This window comes from Barbus barbus (assembly GCF_936440315.1).
Source record: "Barbus barbus genome assembly, chromosome: 12".
Classification (NCBI taxonomy): domain Eukaryota; kingdom Metazoa; phylum Chordata; class Actinopteri; order Cypriniformes; family Cyprinidae; genus Barbus; species Barbus barbus.
Window position 1 is genome coordinate 13637856 of NC_136740.1, and position 22389 is coordinate 13660244.

The 22389-nt window shown below is 35.7% G+C and overlaps 1 protein-coding gene across 4 annotated transcripts in view; it reads left to right on the forward strand.

Annotated features, from left to right (window-relative positions):
* Positions 1 to 22389, forward strand: part of LOC306878397 (protein tweety homolog 1-like) — a 28167-nt gene that overhangs the window by 3466 nt on the left and 2312 nt on the right. The window contains exons 1-13 of one of the 4 annotated variants that reach the window (XM_079430729.1): positions 1706 to 1814; positions 2331 to 2499; positions 9185 to 9414; positions 11355 to 11466; positions 11944 to 12284; positions 13718 to 13813; positions 14068 to 14140; positions 15737 to 15812; positions 16971 to 17026; positions 18181 to 18273; positions 18402 to 18494; positions 18613 to 18752; positions 20668 to 20835. In XM_079430729.1, the coding sequence (XP_079286855.1) occupies positions 2365 to 2499; positions 9185 to 9414; positions 11355 to 11466; positions 11944 to 12284; positions 13718 to 13813; positions 14068 to 14140; positions 15737 to 15812; positions 16971 to 17026; positions 18181 to 18273; positions 18402 to 18494; positions 18613 to 18752; positions 20668 to 20835 (1613 nt within the window). In that variant the 5' untranslated portion in view covers positions 1706 to 1814; positions 2331 to 2364. Of the gene's footprint in view, positions 1 to 1705; positions 1815 to 2330; positions 2500 to 9184; positions 9415 to 11354; positions 11467 to 11943; positions 12285 to 13717; positions 13814 to 14067; positions 14141 to 15736; positions 15813 to 16970; positions 17027 to 18180; positions 18274 to 18401; positions 18495 to 18612; positions 18753 to 19085; positions 19132 to 20667; positions 20836 to 22389 lie in introns of those variants that run through there. The other 3 variants (XM_079430728.1, XM_079430731.1, XM_079430730.1) reach the window with 3 other exon arrangements.

Consider the following 22389-nt stretch of genomic DNA (forward strand, 5'->3'; position numbering starts at 1 on the left):
TGAAAATGTTTGTGTGTGTGTCTCTACTTAACCTACTTTAAACCTATTCGCCTTTAAATTTGTCCAAATGAAGTTCTTTGCAATGCATCTCACTATTCAAAAATTAAGTTTTGATATATTTACGGTAAGAAATTTACTAAATATCTTCATGGAACATGACCTTTACTTAATATCCTAATGATTTTTGGCATAAAAGAAAAATCTATAATTTTGACCCATGTAGTGTATTTTTGGCTATTGCTACAAATATACCCCAGCGACTTAAGACTGGTTTTGTGGTCCAGGGTCACATATAATTAATTTAAATTAGTTTAAAACAATAAATATTGAAATGGTTTATATGTAGTTTTTTTTATATATAATCATTTATATTTTATAATGGATTTGTATAATTTTTATTATTTATAAATTTGTATTATATTTTATTTAGTTGATATACTTTGTAGTCTTAGGACAGAAGTAAAAACTTTAAATGTAATCTGTACATAAAAGTAGTAAAAATAAACGATAAAGGCACGGCAAATCATTTCCGAGATGGTTTAGCCGTGACTATATATTAGGGCTGAACAATTTTGGAAAATAATCTAATTGCGTTTTTTTTTTTTACCAATATTGCGATTGCGATTTAATATGCAATTTATTTTTTAAAGCTTTTCTGTATTATTCAACAAAGACAAGTAATAAATCATTGTATAGTATGCAGTGTTGGGCACGTTACTTTAAATTAGTTATATTGCTAGTTACTTCTCACAAACAGTAACTGAGTTACATCATTATAAAAGAAACTAATTACCAGGGAAAGTAACTATTGTTAAATGTTTAATTTTTTCATTTTTTTTTTTAAATATTCAAATATGTCAAATAACTTGGATGCCCCCAATTTTAAATATGTTAAATGAATGAAATGGTCACTAAATAGAATACATTATTATTATAAAACATTGTACACTAATCTACACTATTTTAATGTTTCTGTGGGACAATGTGAGAGACACCTATCAAATTCAATTGATTATTGTAAATATTATCAACCCTTTTCTTGGCAATAGAATCTCCATTGACTTGTAATTTTTTTTTGTTTACTCACCAGACCAATATTAATTATCTGATATACTAATATATATATATATATATATATATATATAAGGCTTATGTTTGGAAAATGGCACAGTTTTTTTTTAAATATCTCACTTAGCATCAGTCAGTCAAACATTATATGATATTCTGATAATTTAGCATTAAATGATGATAGAACTTTAGTAATTAGAATAATCATGTATGAATGCATATTTGTCATGTTGACTGAACTTAGGTCTGGTGGTGGTGCTTAAGATATTGTTTGTCATTTACTGTTTCTAGAAAAAAAAGGGGGGGGACTACAAATAATACTGATAAGACAAGACGACTACGAATTCTACTACTAATAAGAACAATATAAAACGCACTAAGGATTATTGAGCTGCTGGGTTCATGAATATTAATCAGGTTGTCTGCGTTCGCTCGAACTGATTCGCTGAAATCAAAACAGGGAGGACAATAGGTGAACACCAGCCAATGAGATTGCCGTTTGCGCATTAGCCCCGCCCACTACCGGAAAACCTGGCAGTTCTTAAAAGCTGAAGAATTCCAAAGCAACTCCGTTATTTTGACAAGAAAATACAACAAAGTATATAATTTACATGTAGCGCGTCAATTCTGCATCATATGTAATACCGCAAACTGGGGACTTGGCAACATAGCGTGCCGACTTGATGCTTCCTCTGAAGACTGCTCAGATGTGTTCGACTTGAAGCAGCGCAGCTGGACCGATCGCTGTGTGTCAGATATATATAAGAGAGCGGGCGTCTCCTTATGCTTTCTCTCGCCGTACTTTGATGTCATACACCGATCGATCTTTACTCTTGCGTGTCACGTGGCAGAATGTAATCGCAGCCTCTGCGGTTGAAAAACGTTTTCACGCGTTTTCACATATCGCGATATTATCGCAAATCCAATTAATCGTTCAGCCCTACTATATATATATATATACATAAATACACACACACACACACACATATATATATATATATTATCGCAAATCCAATTAATCGTTCAGCCCTACTATATATATATATATATAGTAGGGCTGAACGATTAATTGGATTTGCGATAATATATATATATATATATGTGTGTGTGTGTGTGTGTATTTATGTATATAAATATAAAGTTAATAATAATGAAAAATATCTATATAGCCTAAGTGATGTACAGAATATTATATAGCCGTCTCAGTCCAATCATGGTGCGTTCTCTTTATAATTAGGCTACATGTTTCTCAATCATTTCAGATACTGAGAAAGACAGAGGTGGTTTACAGCAGTCATGGCAGCCATAGCAACTGTCCCTAACTACACCCCATCAATATGGGTACGATTATGCCATGCCATTCCTCGCCTGGACTTGACCCTGCAGACTCGAGACAGTGTGTTCACTCCAGACAGCTGGGAGTATCAACAGGTAACCCTCTCTCTCATTCCCACTCACTTCTCCCCTGCCCTCTCCTTGTTTCTCACTCTCAGAAACAATCTTCACACCTGACAGCTGGTGGTGGGTGCGCTCAACATTTGGAGCGACGCATTTATTTCTATCTCGCTCTCTATTTTCTCTCCTTTGTGTGCACCCTCTCATTTTGTTTAAATTATATCACATATATGCAATATAGTGTATGAACAGTCAGAATTGTCTTTTTTTCTAGCTGTCAGGCATATTTTTACGTTGACTCGCACAATGTACCCTCACTCACAGCACTGTTATACTCTAACACAGACTCTTCGAGAGACTAAACTGAAGTGTTATAGTCAAAACCATTAAAGGCACTTTTCTGTCTGCAGTTTAAAGATATATTGACTCAAAATTGAGTTTGTATCTCACATTCTCTAATGTTTAGTAGTGGCTAAAGAACCATAGACTTGCTATATCAGAGACTAAAAGGATGATGGGCTGATGTAAAAATGATAACTCCATTATGACAGAGACACATTTACTCACTTAAGTGTATTTTTTCCACATCAGTAAGATATTGATAAAAGATATGAGTATAAATGTCCAGCACATTAGGACAGGAACTATGATGCAGTGACTGTGGCTTAAATAAGGGTACATTTCCATTTTGGTTCAGAAAACATGAAATGCTTGTTCGTGATTGCACGTTTCAGAAAGGCTCTTAGTCTAAGAAGGTGATATTTCAGTGACAGGTTATGTATAGTAACATTATAATGCCAGTTAGGTGGTGACAAGTGATTTATGAGTTAATCACTGATTCATTTATTCAACCGATTTAACCATATTCCGATTAAAGCCTAACGATGTTGATATTTGAAAGCACCAAAACAAACACGCCTATACCCCAACAGGAGCTCGCCCCTATTTTGAAATCTCCGCCCCACACGAACGTACACAACCATGGCAACGACGATCACGGAAACAAGTGAAGATGACATACAAGCACATTCAAACAAAAGCAGACATGGATAAGTTGTGTGAAATAAAGCAAAATCAACGTTACTCACCCATCAAGAAGAAACATCGCAACCTCGGCGTCTGATTCCAGGTTTTCCCGCTCCTTGAGTTCTCTCCACTGCTGGAAAGCTGCTCCGATATTTATGGGGATCTTACCTGATCGTAACCCTTCTTTTTAATATTTTGTTTCTCTGATATTTTCCTCTTTTTTTTATCTGCCATCTCTCTCTATCTATAGTCAATCTGCTTATATCCATCCTGTGCACTCAAAATTGAGCACTCTCTTCTCTATCATTACAAGACATGCCCCTTACTGCTGACTGGCTACAAGTGCGTTTCGGGACCCTGTGGTCAAAAGCATTTTTCAAAAATCACTTAGTGCACCTTTAAATCAGGAACTAAACAAGTGACAGTCTTTTTGTAAATTGTTCACTCAATTTATTTGTTCAAAACACTGAATTATTTTGCATTCAGGAATGAAACACAAGTTCTGTGTGTAGTACTGTGATTTTGTTTGGAATTGGAAGAAAAACATCATTGTATCTAAATACTAAATATTAGTTTTAAAAATACTAAAATATAACATCTTGTGAATTGAACTTCTATATAAAAGCTATCTCATTCTCAGAAACAGTCCAAGCTGTCAATGCTCTAATGTGACAGATTAACTTAACTAGTAATAAGAACTTTTTTAGACACATATTCACTAAATATATTTTAATTCAGCATCAAAAGTTCAAATAGAAACAGTAACTACATGTCCCTTGAATCAAGTGCTTTCTCCTCCCAATCTAAGTTTGGAGACTTGCAAAGACAATGATAAGTACGTCTCACCTAAATGGCAGGTTGATTTTCTAAAAATGTGCAAACAATATATATGTATCAAAACATCACAACCAGCCTGACAGTGCAACATCAACTATTATAATGCATATGTTTGCTATATATTTGTCTAACCAATGAGGAACAAACCTGTCATTTTCAGTGGCCTTGATTCCAGAAGTATATTTCCCATACTTCTGCCCATAGAAAAAAAAAGAAAGTCTGTTAAAGAGTTATAGGCCATTCAAATAAAAGTTTGTATTTGTTATGCTGTGATTCACCTCAGAGATGTGTGAAGCATTTGAAGCAAAAAAGTTACAAGACTGTGTACTTAACATCTTTAATGAAGGAATCTCACATTGCAAAGACGTAAGGTTATTGATTTAGAATATTTTAATATACGAGTATGTAGAAACGATGTAGTTTACTTTTATTACAAAATAAGATGTAAACAAATAGTAGTTTACAAGTGTAGTCTGTCTCAGTTACATCTGTTGCAGAGCTTCACGGTAGTGGCCGATCACTGCAGAGCTCCTTTAGCACCAGTTGCTTGCCATGATTCTGATTGGTAGATATTTCTCTGCAGGATCATGGTCAGTGTATTCCTTCACAAGGAATTAAATTAAGAAAAAATAACTTCAAAGAAAGAGTTTATTATTGATGAACAACCTCTTCGCTCATGGTAGAACTGTCTTTAAATTCATGTTAAAAGTCAGTGCCTCTATGGAGAAAACAAATGGGATTTTTACTTCTGGAATCCAGTTGCTGCACTCTATTTTGTTCAATTCTATTTCATAATGCTAGCAAACAGAAATTAAACAGCCGTTGTGAGGGTACTCTTCGAGAAAGAAATAGCTTAACCACAAATTGATAAAGTTGGAAGAGACAAAGCCAGATTATGCTGGATGCTTGAATGGGTCTACAGGATAAGACACAGATGATAAGAGAAAGATGTGCTGGGAAATAACAGACTGTGAGAGAGCAAGAGAGATGGAAGAGAGGAGAAATGAGAGAGTGAAATACTCGTGGATATTAGTGGGAATTGGGAAGAGAGGGGAAATCAACGAAGAGGAGAGGGAGCAAAAGATGAAAAACGAGAAATTCAGAGGCAAAAGCAGTGAAAGTATTTAAGTAGGTCACAGATTATTAATAGAGATCCAGTGGCGTGAATAAAAAGAAAGAAAGGGGGAGAACAGTGAGGGATGAGTGAGCGGAAGAGAAAGCATGGAGAGAAACCGTGGGGAAAAGAGAGAGTGGGGAGAGAGTGATAGAGAGAGAAACTGAGGAAGATGGATTGGGAACAGACTAAAGATGAATAGTATATGAAACATGAATACACAATATATGTTTGAATCCAACGGAAAGCTTTAATTACACCTCCTCTTTCTCTCTCTTTGAGTGGAGCATCCATGCTGTATTAGCCAATAAGATTAAAGAGACATCCTCCATTTTATGTCACACTGCTTTCTATACAATACATGCATGTGCTTGAATGGTATGCAGCTATGCAGTATGTTTATTCTGTGCTCTCTTTTTTTACAATGAAAAAAATTTGTTGTAGGATTTTCTCATTTTCACTCAGACATTCCCATATGCAAATGTAATATATGTACATGTATTATTTTTCCATATATGAAATATGCTTTCACATATATAAAACATATTTAATAACATATATATCTAGCCCATATAATGTATGTTTATGTATGTGAAAACTAAAACATTATTTATGTAACTATAAAAGATATATATTTATTAAAACAGTTTACAAAAACATATAAACATACAGATTGTTTTGTACATATGTTGTAGGATAAATAATGTTGACACATAGTTGCTACATACAATACAATATAAAAGTCATCATATAGATATTATTACCATATGGACATATACAAATGTAATTTTTTTATTATTTTATTTAAAAGGCAAACTGTACAATAAAAGAAACAACAACAAAAAAACATACATGAATACAAAAACAACAATGGCCTGGATGATTGCACGAGGAGAAAAGAGCAAACAACTGAAGCAGAAACAACAGAATTATCAGTTTGGATCAGGGAGAATTACTTTCCATAAAGGGAAGTACAGGCAATTCTGTCAGCATTATCACCATTTCTGTCTAAAATGGAAATATAAAAATTTCTTCAAACAAATATCAAAACACCTTTACTTCCATTGTCAGTCGCAGCAAAAGAGACCACCTCGTAATATTTATTATTGCATCATGAACATCATCCATCCACAAATGAGCTTTCTGGATCAAAGCAATGTCAACCTTTTTTCGTTGCAGTAAAAAAAAACTTGTACGTTTATGGGGGCCATTTAAACCATTGACATTACAACTTATTATATTAATTTCAGTCATTACTATCAAACAAATAAGTGAAACTGAACAAATGAGAGAAAGTTGTACCACTGCAAATGAATTGACTCACGTCTGCCTTTAAAAACCCATTAACAAAGAAAACCCACCCCATAAAACTTTTACAAACTGGGGTGAAAACCCAAGGCAGCCGCCCTCCCCTGTCTTAATCAGTGACTGTAACATGACAGCCAGTACCATTCTTTAGAACACCGCCATTAGCTCTATTATAAGAGAACAGAATAACTCAGAATTCACACGAGTGATAAAGTGGGGCTAAAAAATAAGGTCCCACTTTATATTAGGTGGCCTTAACTACTATGTACTTATATTATAAAATAAGTACAATGTACTTATTGTGGTCATATTGTATTGCAAAACACTATTGCTGCTATTGAGGTGGGATACGGGTAGGGTTAGCGACAGTTTTGGTAGTATGGGTAGGTTTAAGGGTGGGTTTAGGTGTAAGGGATGGGTCAACAGTGTAGTTATAAATGTAATTACAGATGTAATTACATGCAGGTATTTTGAATAATATAAGCACATTGTAAAAACATGTATGTACACAATAAGTGCATTGTACCAACTGATTAATTTAAATGCAAGAACATAGTAGTTAAGGCCACTTAATATAAAGTGGGACCAAAAATAAAAATAAAAAGAGTATGTGTACTTTCCATAACGAGGAAACAAACATAAATAATTGTATCATGTACATTGAAAACTGTACATTAGTGATACCAAGTTTCCTAGCTTACACGAAGAACTGTAAGTAGCCGATTGATACATGAAGATCTTGATCAGTAAATCAGAAGTCGGGTCAAACCCTTGCCACGTCCATCCCAGGAGAATGAGGAGCCGGAATGGAGCTCAGGAACTGACGCGCTTCATCCAGTGAGTGCTTTAGTTTGGTCTCGCCGTGTTTCATGACGATCTTCAGAGTAGCAGGATACTGAAGAAAGGTCTGCAGACCTGCCTCTTTCAATTCCTTCTGTATTGTACTGAAGGAGCTCCGCTTCTTTGCCGTCGTGGGAGAGAAGTCGGGGAAGAAGCTCAACATCGCACCGTCACCTGCTTTTACAGGGCCGTGGTGTCTTGCTTCATTAAGAATCAAATTTCTGTTGTTGTAGCGTAACAGTTTGAAGAGAAACACTCGTGGTTTGGAGTGATCTGTTGAAACTCTGGAGTAAACTCGATGCTCGATCTCGATATCTCTGCCCGCAAGTGATGGGATCCAAATCGGCAAGGACCGTTTCAGAAAGCCGATCGGGTCATCTTTCTCAGCGCCTTCAGGTAGTCCCAGCAGGTGGAGATTACTGCGTCTCCTGCGGTCTTGTAAATCAGTCACCTGCTGCTCGAGGGCATCCAGACGGCCAGTGTGATTGCCGATCACTTTTTTCTGCTCTCTCTGTTCCCCGATTAAAAAGTCAACTTTAGAGCATATATTCTGGATTGTAGTCATGTGAGAGGCAAATTCGGTGCGCATTGCTGCTAATTCAGCCTTCAAAATGTCCTCAAATCGCTTTATAGTGATCGCCATGTTGTCTTCAATGTCGGCTCGGCCCGCCGCGGCTGCTGGTTTTGTTTTCTTCTTAATTGTCGAGGATGATGGTGAAAGATAAGCAAGTTTCGGACTGTGTGACATCTCCAGACCAACGACAAACTAAAAAACTAACCCAAATGTAAAAAAGAAGACGAACAACAGTAAAAGACGGTAATACAGAGCTCAGCTAATGTGCGACTTGGCTCACGAAAGCGTCGTTTGATCCCCCCCACATATACAAATTTTACTATCGGGATTTTATATGTTTTATCTCCATCTACCCAGAGAATGTATGTATGCTATATATTCCCTTATAGGTAATACTTATGGCAATATCCAACCTGATCTCATGAAAGTGCGTATAAATATTTCACCAAATAAAAACAAAAACTTGTGATATGGATATGCAAAAAGTTACTTTGGCGTGTATATGCTACGCATTGGGTAGGATTAGGGTTATGGGGTAGATGCGTATCATATGTACATGAAAACTGCGTATCATATGCACGCCAACAAATTTCTTGCATATCAATACCACGAGTTTTGGTTTTATTTGGCGTACTATTTATACGCATTTTCATGAGACCAGGCTCCAATATCATATGTATTATATTTCCATATATTACATTTCTGTTTGGGTTGCTGTTAAATTTCACAAATAATTACAAACTCCAATAATCTTTGTATAATTTACAACTTTGAAAAATATTTATTTACAGTGTACCTAAAATTAAAAAGTAATTCCTTTTTAATGAGTTTAACGATGATCAGATTCAGTACTTGATTTCAAATCCATTGCTTATTGTTTTTTTAGATCAATGGCACATCTAAAACTGATGTCATGTGCTAGACCAGCTAATACTCAGTAAAAATGTATATGTAATAATAATAAAGTCTTGAGTGCTTGGTTGTCTTTTCTTCTTACTCGTTTCCATCTTCTCTTTCCACAGACTCTTTTGGTCCTCTCCAGCTTCTCCGCCATTGCTCTCGTCCTCTCGTTACTTGTAGTTCTCTCCTTCCTCATCCACTACTGCTGCTGCCATCGTGGTGAGGGGGGTCGGGATGCAGAGGAAGAAGAGGAAGACGATGATGCCAGCGGTGGCCATGGGTACAGCGGCAGAAAGGGGAGGGGCATCTGCTGTGTCACATGGGTATCGGTTGCAGCCGTCACATTGTGTTGGTAATGCCAGTTAATGACAGTAATTTTCAGATGCCAGTGATTACTCTCTGTTGAGCAGACATTTTTAATTGAAAAGATAATAGAAGCTCATGAACAAGCAGTACTGCAAAACACATCTTTAAGATTTGTAATGCTTTTATGGCTCGCCCTTCTGGCACGATAGTCATACGATGCAAAAATTACATTTGATATTTTTCGAGTAAAGGTGTGGTCACAATAGACCAGGGATCCTCAAATCTGGCCAACTCCTGCAGAGTTTAGCTCTAACCCTAATCAAACACACCTGAGCATGCTAATCAGAGTCTTCAATATCATTAGAAAATCACAGGTAGGTGAGTTTGATCAGAGTTGGAGCTAAACTCTGCAGCAGATTGGACCTCCAGGGAAAGATTTGAGGAACCCTGCAATAGACTTTGTGCTTGATTCAGTTCCATTTAGACACATTTGAATTACAGAGCAGAATACCAGAGAAACGTTTAGTGAATAAAATATTAGAAATGTTCCCTACTGTATTTAACTCACACCATATTGTGCTTTCACACATCAGAGTGCAGAATAAGAAAACTGCTCAGGGCTTCTCTCATTAGCAACAACCTTAAACTTACTGCCCGTGTCTGTATAAGCTATCAAGATATCATGCTTTGTTCTAAATAAATCTCTGTTTCATTTGCACATTTGCAAGGGATGGTTTCCTTCAATTATGTTTTCTCAGTGCACATATACTCGCAGAACACCAACCCAGTTAATATATTCAGTGCTATGAATATGAAACCCAATGCTTTTTCATGCCCCATTGAGCTGAACCATCAGCATGATGTGTTTATGTTCTTGAAGTCACACATTAATTGTTTGTGTAAATTAGCATTGTTTCTGTGAGAACTGGTTTGGTTTGCTCCGTGCGTGATGCATAAGTTCCACCCCCATGACATCACCCGCTTCCCATCCACGTTGACCTCTTTTTCTGAAGGATTCAAAGGCTAGAAGCTGATTTACAGATGACTGCATATATGCACACCTTTACTGCTTACATTGCGATTATAAATCAAAATACACGTTTCTGCTTAATCTGGGTCAAACAGTTAGCGAGAGACTGAGATTTGCCGTTTTTAGCAGGTTGGAAAGGATTGGACAAGCATCTGGCCCAAGCATTAATCTGAATATTTGAATGTGAAATAGATATGTAAATGAGTGGATTTTCAGTGTTGTTGATTTGGATTCCAATGCTCTTTAGTGTGTTTGCGTTGAAACCATTTAATATGAATACTACCATTTAAAAGTGTGGTATCAGATTTTCTTTTTAATAAATTTCTACTTTATTCAGCAAAGATGCATTACATTGATCAAATGTGACCTTTAAAGATATTTAAATATTGTTAAAAAGATTTCTATTTTGAGGAAATGCTGTTGTTTTGAAATTGTTATCTAACAAAGAATCATAGAAAGAAAAAGTTTCACAATATTGAGCAGCGCAACTTTTATCAGCATTTTAAAAAAGAAAGAAAGAAATGTTTCTTCAGCACCAAAACAGCATATTATATCGATTCCTGAAGGATCATGTGACACTGAAGACTGGAGAAATGATTTCTGAAAATTCAGCTTTGCCATGATGGGAATAAGTTAACTTTTTTAATATATTAAAACAGAACACAGTTTTTTTTTAAGTGTAATTATACTTCTCAGTTTTACAGTTTTTACTATACTTTTGATCAAATAAATGCAGCCTTGTTGAGCATAAGAGACTTCTTTCAAAAACATAAAAAATCTCACCGACCCCAAACTTTAATAAGTGTAAATGTACATTAACTAGCTTAAATATGTCTCATTTTGTTTTCCTCTCTCCCTTTTTTGATTCCCTGTTTATGTTCTCTTTCCCTCCCTCTCACTTTTTCTTTCTTTATCTTCTCTCCTTGTTTCCTTGTTCATATTTCTGCTTTTTGTAGTGTTGCCATAGGCATCGGTTTCTACGGCAACAGTGAGGCGAACGATGGGATGTATCAGTTGACCTCATCCTTGCTCACTGCCAATTATACACTGGCTTCCATCGATCTTCTGGTGAGAACACAAATGCGCACACACATGCTCATAAATACACAAAAGCTTACTGCATCAATCTCCTTAAGCACCTGGGGACCAAAAGAAATGCAGGATGTTCAGAAAACACACTAAATGGTTTTATTACACTGTGATTGTGAGTAAGCGATCGGTGGAATTCAGAGTAAGAGAGTGTTTGTGTGTGAACGAGTGAGATAAAATCCTCTCCGGGTATTGATTTAGCTGGTTGCTCATATGGTCAATCAATGAATGCATGTCAGTCTGATTAATGATCTACTTTACTTCTACTGTACTCTTATAAGACCCTCTCCCTCCGTTCCAACTTTTTCCATTCAATTGCTCTGTCCTTTATCTCCCACATATTTTTCCACTACTCTTTTCTTTTGTATTCCAAGCTAGTCTGTTTATATGTCAGTTCTGGATACAAATGCATTGGGTTCATTCAAAGCAAAGGATCTTCTCCTCTTGCACACCCAGGTTTCAGACACCGTAGTCGGGCTGCAGCAGTCTGTCTTAGGGCCCTTGACCTCCATGGAGGAAGTGTTCGGTGGGCATAAGCCGGCACTCGTGCCCACACGCTCCTGCAGGCGTCTGTCAGAGCGGGTCGTGTCTCTCCTCTCCAACCTGACACTGGGAAGAGGTCTGATCCCCATTGCAGATGGATTTTACAGGGCAAATGGAAGTGAAAGCATAGTGGGAGCGCTCACCCCAGCACCTCCTTCTGTAGCCCCAACTCTCAGTCCATCTGCCAACGGCATTCCTGCACCCTTTTCCCCTGGCTGGGCAGCAAACACACTCATGGTGAATGAAGACTACAGGTGAGGAGACGTCAAAGACATGAGTGCTAATTTAAAAAGAGAAAAACAGGGAAGCAAAATATCCAGATTTGAAAGTTCAGTGTTTATAAATGTTGATATTCAACTGATAAAAAAATGTGTATCACAATATGCTTAAAGGGCCATATTCTATGCCTTAATATGATTTTTTTATTCAAGATTTTGGAAGCTTAGTTTTTATGTTTAAATATATATTTAGATGGTCATAAATTCTGTCACTAATCACTCACCCTCATGTCGTTCCAAACCCGTAAGACCTTCGTTCATCTTCAAAACACAAATTAAGATATTTTTGATGAAATCCGATAGCTTTCTGACCCTCCATTGACAGCAACGCAACTGAAATGTCGAAGGCCCAGAAAAGTAGAAAGGACATCGTTAAAATGAAGCTACCATAAAGTTTTGAATACTTTTTGTGTGCAAAGAAACAAAAATAACAACTTTAGTCAACAATTTCTTCTCTTCCGTGTCAGTCTTCAACGCGCATTCATGACAGTACCACAACGCATGTGTGTGCATTCCTTTGCTTGCAAGCAAGGTGCAGTGCATCCGGGTTTTCTTTGAGCACAAAATGTATGCTCGTAGCTTCAAAAAACGGTTGAAACCCGGATGTCACGTGGACTATTTTAATGATGTCCTTACTACGTTTCTGGGCCTCGAACGTGGTAGTTACATTGCTGTCTATGGAGGGTCAGGAAGCTCTTGGATTTCAACAGAAATATCTTGATTTGTCTTACACGTTTGGATGAGTAATTACTGACAGAATTTTAATTTTTGGGTGAACTATCCCTTAATGATAAAATGTAATTTATTCCTGTGATGGCAAAGCTGAATTTTCAGCAACCAGACTGGCACAAGCAACATTTCCTCTTATTATCAATGTTGAAAACAGTTGTGCTGCCTAATATTTTTGTGAAAACTCTCTTCAGTATACACTCTCAGAAAAAGAAATGTGCAAAAATTGTGACTTGAGGGGTACAACAGCTTGTTACTGGGGCAGTACCCTCAAAGGGACACCTTTCTACCTCTTTACTCATAAAGTTGTCATATTAATACCTTGGAGTGTTAATATGTATTTTAAGGTAGTAATTGAACCCTTTCGGGGTAAAGGTACAAACGTGTCATAAACGTGAGGGTACTGCCCCAGTGACAAAGTACAATTTTTGCACTTTTTTTCTGAGATTGTAAAATACAACTTAAAGTGGCAGAACATTCCTTGCATTATGCAAATGAAAATATGAATAAATGATGAATGAGAGGGAAAAATAAGAAAATAATGCAAAATTAATTGGGTTTCTGCAGTAGTACATTTTCTCAATCTATCTGCCTTTTACAGGTGTGACGAAAATGTATTTTGGACTCTGGATGTAGGTTTTGAGATTTCATCATATTGAAGATGTCTGTTTGTTGTTTAGGTGGCTGTCGTACGTGCTGCTGCTTTTACTGGATCTGGTGGTGTGTTTCTTTATTCTTCTGGGTTTAGCTAAACAGGCCCGCTGGCTACTTATTCTGTGAGTAACAATCACTGCTGACCTGCTTTAAGCGTTTAGTAGTTTTGACATGCACACAGCATTCTTGTATAATCTAAATCAAACATAAACGTTCACAGAAGTGTGTTTATTATGTATATTATGTATGTGAAATCCCCAAGATAGGAAATTCTTGCAGAAAATGGGTTTTATTTTTGCTTACTGACACCCACTCTGGCACAGAGAAGCAGATGGTAAAAATGTGTGTGTGTGTGTGTGTGCACACTCATTTGCAGGATGACAGTGCTGGCCTGGTTGGCTCTGTTTCTGAGTTGGGGTTCTCTCGGCCTGGAGACGGCCACAGTGGTGGTGAGTATTCAGGCAGCGTCTATCCCAACAGAAAAACAACAGCTCTCCGCAAGCGGACATCCAGCATAGAATACCGCCATCTGTGTGTGTGTGAGAGTGTGTCAGCATGCTTTGCAGAGACATTTGTGTTTACTGAAAAATCCAGCCAAAACTCTGTGAATGTGACTTTTTAAGTTTTAAAAGGTCACACCAGCCAAGATGCAGTCACTTATTGTGTGCTTATGAAAGAGAGAGAGAGGAAAAGAGTGTGTTTGTGCATGTTATAATGTAAAAGGTTTTCCACTCTGGGAGCTCAGCAGTCATGGCACAATCCCAAAAAGGCAGGAAAATAGGGCAGAGATTAAAGATTCAATGTGTGTGTGTGTATCTGAGTGTGTGTGTGTGTTTCTTTGTAAAAAAAGAGAAAAAAATGGATTCTGCTTTAAAGATGAGCATAAGAGGTCTTAAAAGCAACAGGAAAAGAAAAGAAGAGCGTGAGAGAGTGATGCCAAGTGTTTCAGAGAGAAATACAGGCGTAATTTAAACAGGAAAGAAAAAATATATATTAGTGTAAAATTACAATTGCAAATAAACAACTGTTCAATACTTTGGAGTCAGTAGGATTTTTTAAATGAAATTAAATCAAGTATTTTATTCAGCAGAGATGCATTAAAATGATCAAAAGTGGCAGTAAAGACATTTATATTTCTATTTACGCAAAATATTAAGCCTTGGTTATAAGAAATGTTTCTTGTGCACCAAATAAGCATATTATTGCTTTCTGAAGAATTAAAAGGATTTCTAAAGGCTTGAGTAATGGCTGCTGAAAATTCAACTTTGCCATCATAGGAATAAATTACATTTCAAAATATATTCAAATAGAAAATACTTATTTTAAATTGTAATAATATTTCAAATTATTACCGTATTTTTGGTCAAATAAATGCAGCCTTGGTGAGCATAAAATAAAAAAAATAAATCAAGTCCAGACTTTTGAATGTTAGTATGAAGGATAAATGTTAAGCGTCACCAATATAAACCTAACCCCAAATCTTAATGGCAAAGAAAGAAAGAAAGAAAGTGACAGGAAGAGATGTCAGTTGCTGGCCTTCAAAACAAGTGTTTCATTGTCCAAATCCAGCCAGCAGTAACAATTGCCTAGTGCTCCCGCTTTATAATGCATACGCACACACATACTCACATTTTCTGTCCTCTTTTGTCACTCACTCTTTCTTTCTCCTGACCCTCTTTAGTCCTCTTGTGAAGCTCTTGGTAATATTCAGTCCTATTCACTTTGTCACTTTAATCACCCACATTCCATAAAGGAAAGCAAGTGTGTTTTAAAGAGACAGACAGTGTAGAGTGGACAAGAGGAATGGTGGAAAACTGGTTGAGTGATGAGATAGAAAAAAAATGAGATTATAGGGGCAAACTTTGCATGTGTGTCAGTGAATACTGTAGATCAATAGCAGTCAGAGCCGTGGGACAGAGAGACTGAGGGAAGTATGTCACTTGGTCATTGTGTCACACTGTTAACATCTCTCTTCTGTATTTGCTTTTGCTCAATTCCTTTTCTTGCTCTTTTTCTCTCTCTCTCTTTCTCTTTTTCTCTCTCAGGCCCTGAGTGATTTTTGCTTTGACCCAAACACTTTTGTGCTTAACTCCACTCACTTCAACTCTAGGACAAGTACAGGTGCAGTAAAGCTCTTTCATACACGATTGCTCTGTTTCAAAACCTATTGAGGCGCCTACGTAGGCAGCATTGTAGGGCATCAATTACACTCCCGATGTGAAGGCTGTATAAAAAGGCAGGTTAATTAAGTGCGGTACATAAGATACTTAATTTGAGACAAATTATATTGCAGCATCACAGCATTCTGTGTGGGGAAGGCATTCCCAGAATGCATTGCATCAAGCTCCATTAAAGGATAAATAAAAGATGGCGGACGAGGCGAAATAAATGTTGATAATTTAAAAACTACCAATGAAGTAGTTCCATATAAATAAAATGGGTTAATTTACCCAATCTTTTTTTGTGCTACTCTTAAGCATATTGTAGCAATGTTAGCTTAGCATTGATGCTAAAGTCACATTGGCAAACTGAGTCTCCCATGAGAAACATAAATTGTGTTTCTCATATGCAGTGTTCCAAATCTGTCACTTAGGGTAGGTTTACATGACAACAATGTAATAAAAACGGGAAGATTTTTTCTTTGTGTTTTTGAAATGTTTTGCATACAGATGACAAACTTTAGTCAACAATCCACAAAAATGACTAAAAATGCTGTATTATGCATCCCAGGCCAGCAATTGGCGATGTCACGCATGTGCATGATCTCACCTTTTTCACAAATTTACAAAAAGACTACAATGGTATAATTTTGAAAAACATTCACTTTGAAATACACTTTTTCAAAAATGTGTCCATTGGTCATTGTTGTTTAAATAACGGTGACATTTAAATACCTTATTAGGTTCCCTGACAGTTAGAATACTGTCTTAGGGGCCGTTCACACAAAGCACATTTTTCCAAGCGCAACACGCAGGGAAATAGAATGTAAAAAAAATAATACGAGTGTATAAAATGATTTTAATTTGAGTGCCACATTTTTTAAAAACACTGTCATGCACAAAACATGGTTTACCTAGAAAAAATTAAGAAGTAGAACAGTGGAATAGAAAACTCTGTTCTGTGTGAACGGCCCTCGGAAGGTAGCTGTCTATGTAGGCAGTAGACGGTGATACAGATCACTAAGTCTAACTGTCCATCTGCCTTCATCTCTGACGCATATGCAGTCTTACCCACGTCTTCAATCTTATTTTTCTCACTGTCTCTCTTCTCTCTAAATAGAAATCCTGGATTATTACCTAACCTGCAGCAGGAAAATGAGCAGCCCTTTTCAGCAGGTGCGCAATCTTCTTACATGATGCTGCAGACGGTGATGTCATAGAGATTTCTAAAGGAGCAAAAAATAGAGTGTTAATGATATCACAAGGCAGAATTCCCCAAATATAAGGAATTATAATGATGTCACAAAACACAGATTAAGATTAAAAAGCAATGCCATTTATGTCACGGTGGGGATTAACAGAATAAAGAGGATTATGACATTGTAATCAAGATTTTGTAATCAAGACCTAGACTGACAGTATTTTTGGGGGAGCTGATGAATGAAGAATGGAATTTGATGTCGTAAAAGAAAATGATAAGGACAGTGAAATAAGAAAGGCCAGTTTCAAACTGTGAGTTTCACACTGACAGCATTTCTGATGCATAATAGAACTGCTGCTCTATAGAGAAAAGAAAGTGTATTGAATATTTCCTTTAATAACACCCACAAATAATACTTTTATTGAGCCATTGAGAGTTATTATATTGCTTCATAAAAGCAATCTCAATTTCACTATATTTTCTTCTTAAAAAAATAAGCTCAGTGCTTAAATGCATGCGGTGTGAAACAATGTTATTTTATTATAATTTATATACTGTGGTTAATATTTTGAATTCGATTTTTATATTATTATTTTATGTTTTCATATATTATTTATATGATATTATTTTAATTATTATTATTTTGAATATAAAGCTTTAGTAATTTTGTTCTATTTTTGTCATTTAAATTTTTTTCTATGAGCCTATGTAATGTCTTTTTGATTAATTTCTCATGTGTTAGTTGTTAGTTATTTTAGTACATAAAGTGAAACTAAATGAAAATTGAAAATGTTGCCTTGCCAGTTAGCTGAAATAAAATCATATATATATATATATATATACTGTGTATACACACACACACACACACACACACACACACACACTGTATATATACACATAGTTATATATTAACATTTGGTTATTAACATTTAGTAGTATAATTAACATTTATTGTATTTCAAGTAATCAAGTAATGAAAGTAATGAAGTAATAGTTTTTATGGTTTTAGTGAACTATAATACCCTTGGTGTGAAATAGGCCTTGGGGGGAATTAAAAAATGCAATTACAGTTTTTAGCCTGTGAAATTCAGTTAAATCAGCAAATTTCTCTTTGTTGAACTGGCATAAGATACTGACCCAGTCCCAGAGAGCGCTTTCCAGCATCCACTCTCACCTTTCCAGTCTGGAGAGAGACGCCCTCCCACGCTTTCCAAAGGCAGAGGTATGTTAACACTGCTTCCATTGCCATCAATACCACACTATGTCCGTCACTGACAGAAAAGATCAATAGCATCCGTACAGTACAGTGGATGCAACATGATGCTTAGTTACTGTTATTTTCCCTTTTAGAAGTCACTCAGGGAGGTGCAGCAGATCCTCAACACCACTGAGGGCAACTTCCACCAGCTGGTCGCACTTCTCAACTGTCGAGGACTGAACAAGGTAACCATAGCAACCTGTTTTCCAGCTCAGCCTGACTGCAAGTGAGAGGAATACTCTGCAGTTGAGCTTGATGAGCAAAGTGTCTCAATCTACTACTGTTTTCACGTCACTCTCTCAGGATTATGTGGACTCTCTGAAAGGCCTGTGCTATGATGGGATGGAGGGGTTGCTCTATCTTTCGCTGTACTCGTTTCTCTCGGCTTTGGCGTTCACAGCTATTCTTTGCTCCCTCCCTGGAGCCTGGAGGAGTTTCCACAGGTGAGGTGAACTTCATCCCTCCACCCCATCCAATATCCCATCTGATGTTGTTTTCAGAAATGGCAAAATATTCATGTTGTCAATTATTCTGATTTGTTAAAATGGATGAGGTTCATAAAAAGTAGTTGCTTTTGATTTAAATATTATTATATCATTATATAATTTTTCATAGTAATTATGTACAGTATTTATGTATTATTAAAAAAAATATATATATAAATATAAAATATAAAAAATAAAGAAAACTATATTTACATCATTTACAATGGTGTAAACATTCTTTTTCAGTAGCAAAAACAAATTCTCAGTATTTGGTATTTTTCTTTAATGCAGGGATTACTTGGGATGAGATTTTGAATGAATATTGTACACACATTTACATGTACCTGGTTCTCTGATGTCAGTTATTGGTCACATGACATGCAGGTAAACAAATAAAATATATATTATTTTGTAATAAATTTAGAATATATTATAAATAGTTTTATTAGAAATATATAATGAAATAAGTTTTTTGTTTTTTATTTTTATGTTTTTTAGTTTATTATAGTTTTATTTTTTTGTGTTTTATTTTGTTTATTGATTTATTTTTTTATTATTTGTTGATTTATTTTAATTTAACATTTTTATTATTTGAATAATAATAATTATTATTGTTTTTGTTTAAAAAAAACTTTATTTAAATTATTTTAGTAAATGTTTTTATTTTGTTTATTTTTAAATTCTATATTGATTTATTTTAATCTAGCATTTTTAGGATTTAAATCATAATTGCCTTTATCAGCTCATGAACCCCTTGCAGTTCCCTCACAAACCATTTTTGATTATTGCATTTGTTTGTTTTATATTTGTTATATCCTAAAGGTTATTTTTTAATTTTTTAAAGAGCTAATTTGTGGATGAAACGTTGTGGTCTCAGACTTTTGCACTCCACTGCATTTATGAAGGCAGAAGGTGCATATTGCTTTAAACGCTTATTTTTTTATACACAGGAAAATACCCAAGACAGAGGAATATCATCTTAATATATGTCAAATTGCTATCTAGGATGTATCTTTAACATGAATAATAAGATGCTCAATGGGAACCTGAACATTTCTGATTTTTAATGCAAAAGAAGTTACATAATTCCATCCTCAACAAAAAAAGCAGTCGGATGTTAATGGAGGTGGACTGCTTGGTCTGGGTTGACTCAACTCCACTATAGTTTGTCATAAATGGGCCTGTGGTAACAGAGTAAACACTGACAACTGCACTCATCAGCAATGCACAGATGAGAGAAATATCTCAAATTAAGGGCATTAGTGCTTAAATGCACTTCACTCCTTTAATCTGGATATGGTATTAATGTCACTATATGAAAAAAAGAAGAAGAATGTACGCACATCCAAGAGTATCTCGATCAGGTGCAAGATCAAAAAGTGATCAGAAAAAGTAGAAAAAAGATCTGCACACTGTTAATCGCTTTATTTTAAATGTTTCGGTCAGAAGATTGGGAGAATGTCATTAGATTAATGTCACTATAACCATTAGTTCAGAAAGCTCAGTCACTTACTATTGATTCAGCCCGACTTGGTATACTCCCTCCAAGTGCCTGATGCTGGCAAATCCAATTTTTTTTTTAAGGATCAGAGGTGGCTGCAGTGTTTAATTGCAGTAAAACTGTGTTCAGAGCACAAACTACATTTAGATGGCTGAAATGGCAAAGAGGAGGCAGACAGATTAAAGGATTACTTCTAGACTGGGATTATTTGATTTCATGACAATATCTACATGTATATATTTAAGAGAGATTTTTCAATAAATGTCTTTAAAGCCTTTGTTTTGCACATAACATATAGCACATAAAACGTATACTTATTTCATGACGTATTTTTCACGTTCTTTGTTGCATAATTCTCATTGGACGGCATAGCGATTCAGAGGAATACGAGGACTCCGACAGTGAAAGCGAGGACCCCTTCACTTCTCATCAGGCACGTAGACAGACGGCCACGGGCTCCCAGCGAGGGGCCTTGCCTCCCTTCTATAGTTACCAGGGGGCCGGCTGGACTCCCCCCCTTTCTAGCGCGCCTCCGTTACCGTGAGTAACACATACACAGACACACAGACAGACAGACAGAAGGACCCTACCCATACACCACCATGAGCTTGTGTAGATCACCCACACAGAGATGAACAGCAGAACCTCAATTTTTCTTGCCTGAATTATTTATTAATAGTCTGGTGTACTAGGAGTGCCACTTAAAAAATAAAATGAAGGAATCATATATTAGTTTATTAATTGAAAATGAAAACGTTATTAATGTTTTTAAACTGACAAATACATACACACTCAGAACTGTTTATTTAATTTATTTGATTAATATATTTATATTAATCTTGACATAATGTTACAAAAGATTTCTATTTCAAATAAATGTTTTTCTTTTGTTTTGTTCTATTCAATAAAGAATCCTGAAAAAAAATATATCATGATTTCCACAAAAATATGAAGCAGCTCGACTGTTCAACATTGATAATAATAAGAAATGTTTCTTGAGCAGCATATCAGCATATTAGAATTATTTCTGAAAGATCATGTGACACTGAAGCCTGGAGTAATGATGCTGAATATTCAGCCTTGTAATAAATTACATTTTAAAATAGAAAAAGTGTAAGAATTCACAATATTGGTCAGATAAATGCAGCATTTATTGTTGAGACTTCTTTCAAAAACATTTTTACATTACAATTATTATGACTAAAGTCATTATTGAACGGTAGTGTACATTTTTAAACATTAAATATACAATAATATAAAGTTTATTATAAAATAATATAAAATAGGTATGTTTATTTGTCAGTTTTGTACATTTTTATTTTTGAATTCATAAATTGATGACTAATTTCTTTTTAAGTGGCACTTCTAGTCTTCCATATAAGTTTAGGTATTAGAAATTCACAGATTCTTGTTCTTCTCTTGAGCAGCTGTGCATCAAGGTTGTGCTATGAATGACCTTTGAACTATAAAACACATTTATAGGCTCATATACATAAAAATACAGAAACAAGTGTCATGCATACTCAGACAAACACATAAAGCTCCAGTCACACACAGACAGGTAGAAAGACAGACACACAAACACATGCACACACAGACAGACACACAGACAGGTCTACATGTCAAGCACAGTCTAGCCAAAAAAAACAGACATGAATCCAGAGGTCTGTCTGTCTGTGTGTCTGTCTATCGGTCTGTCCGTCATTGCAAGACAGACATAGATCCTCCAATCAGAGATGATGCACAATATAGGTAAAGTCCCGCCCCCTCCGATACAGTATTTCTGTCCGATTATGCTGTCCAAGCTACATCACTCTTTCAAATCTTTTTTCTTTCTCCCTGCTTTTTAACATTCCCTGTTTCTCTCTCTCTTTCTATTATTCTGTTTTGAAAGATCATATTTGCTGTTTTCATAAAATTAGATCTGACGTCAACACTTCTCACTTCATTCACATTTCCATGTTCTTTAAAATGAATGTCCTTAAAAATAAATACAAATTCTATATTTAAAATTTAGATCAATTACAAATTCCTGGAATTCATCTTTTTGTGTCCTTTTCGAAAAAAGATCTAAAGATTCTGAAAGTGAAAATG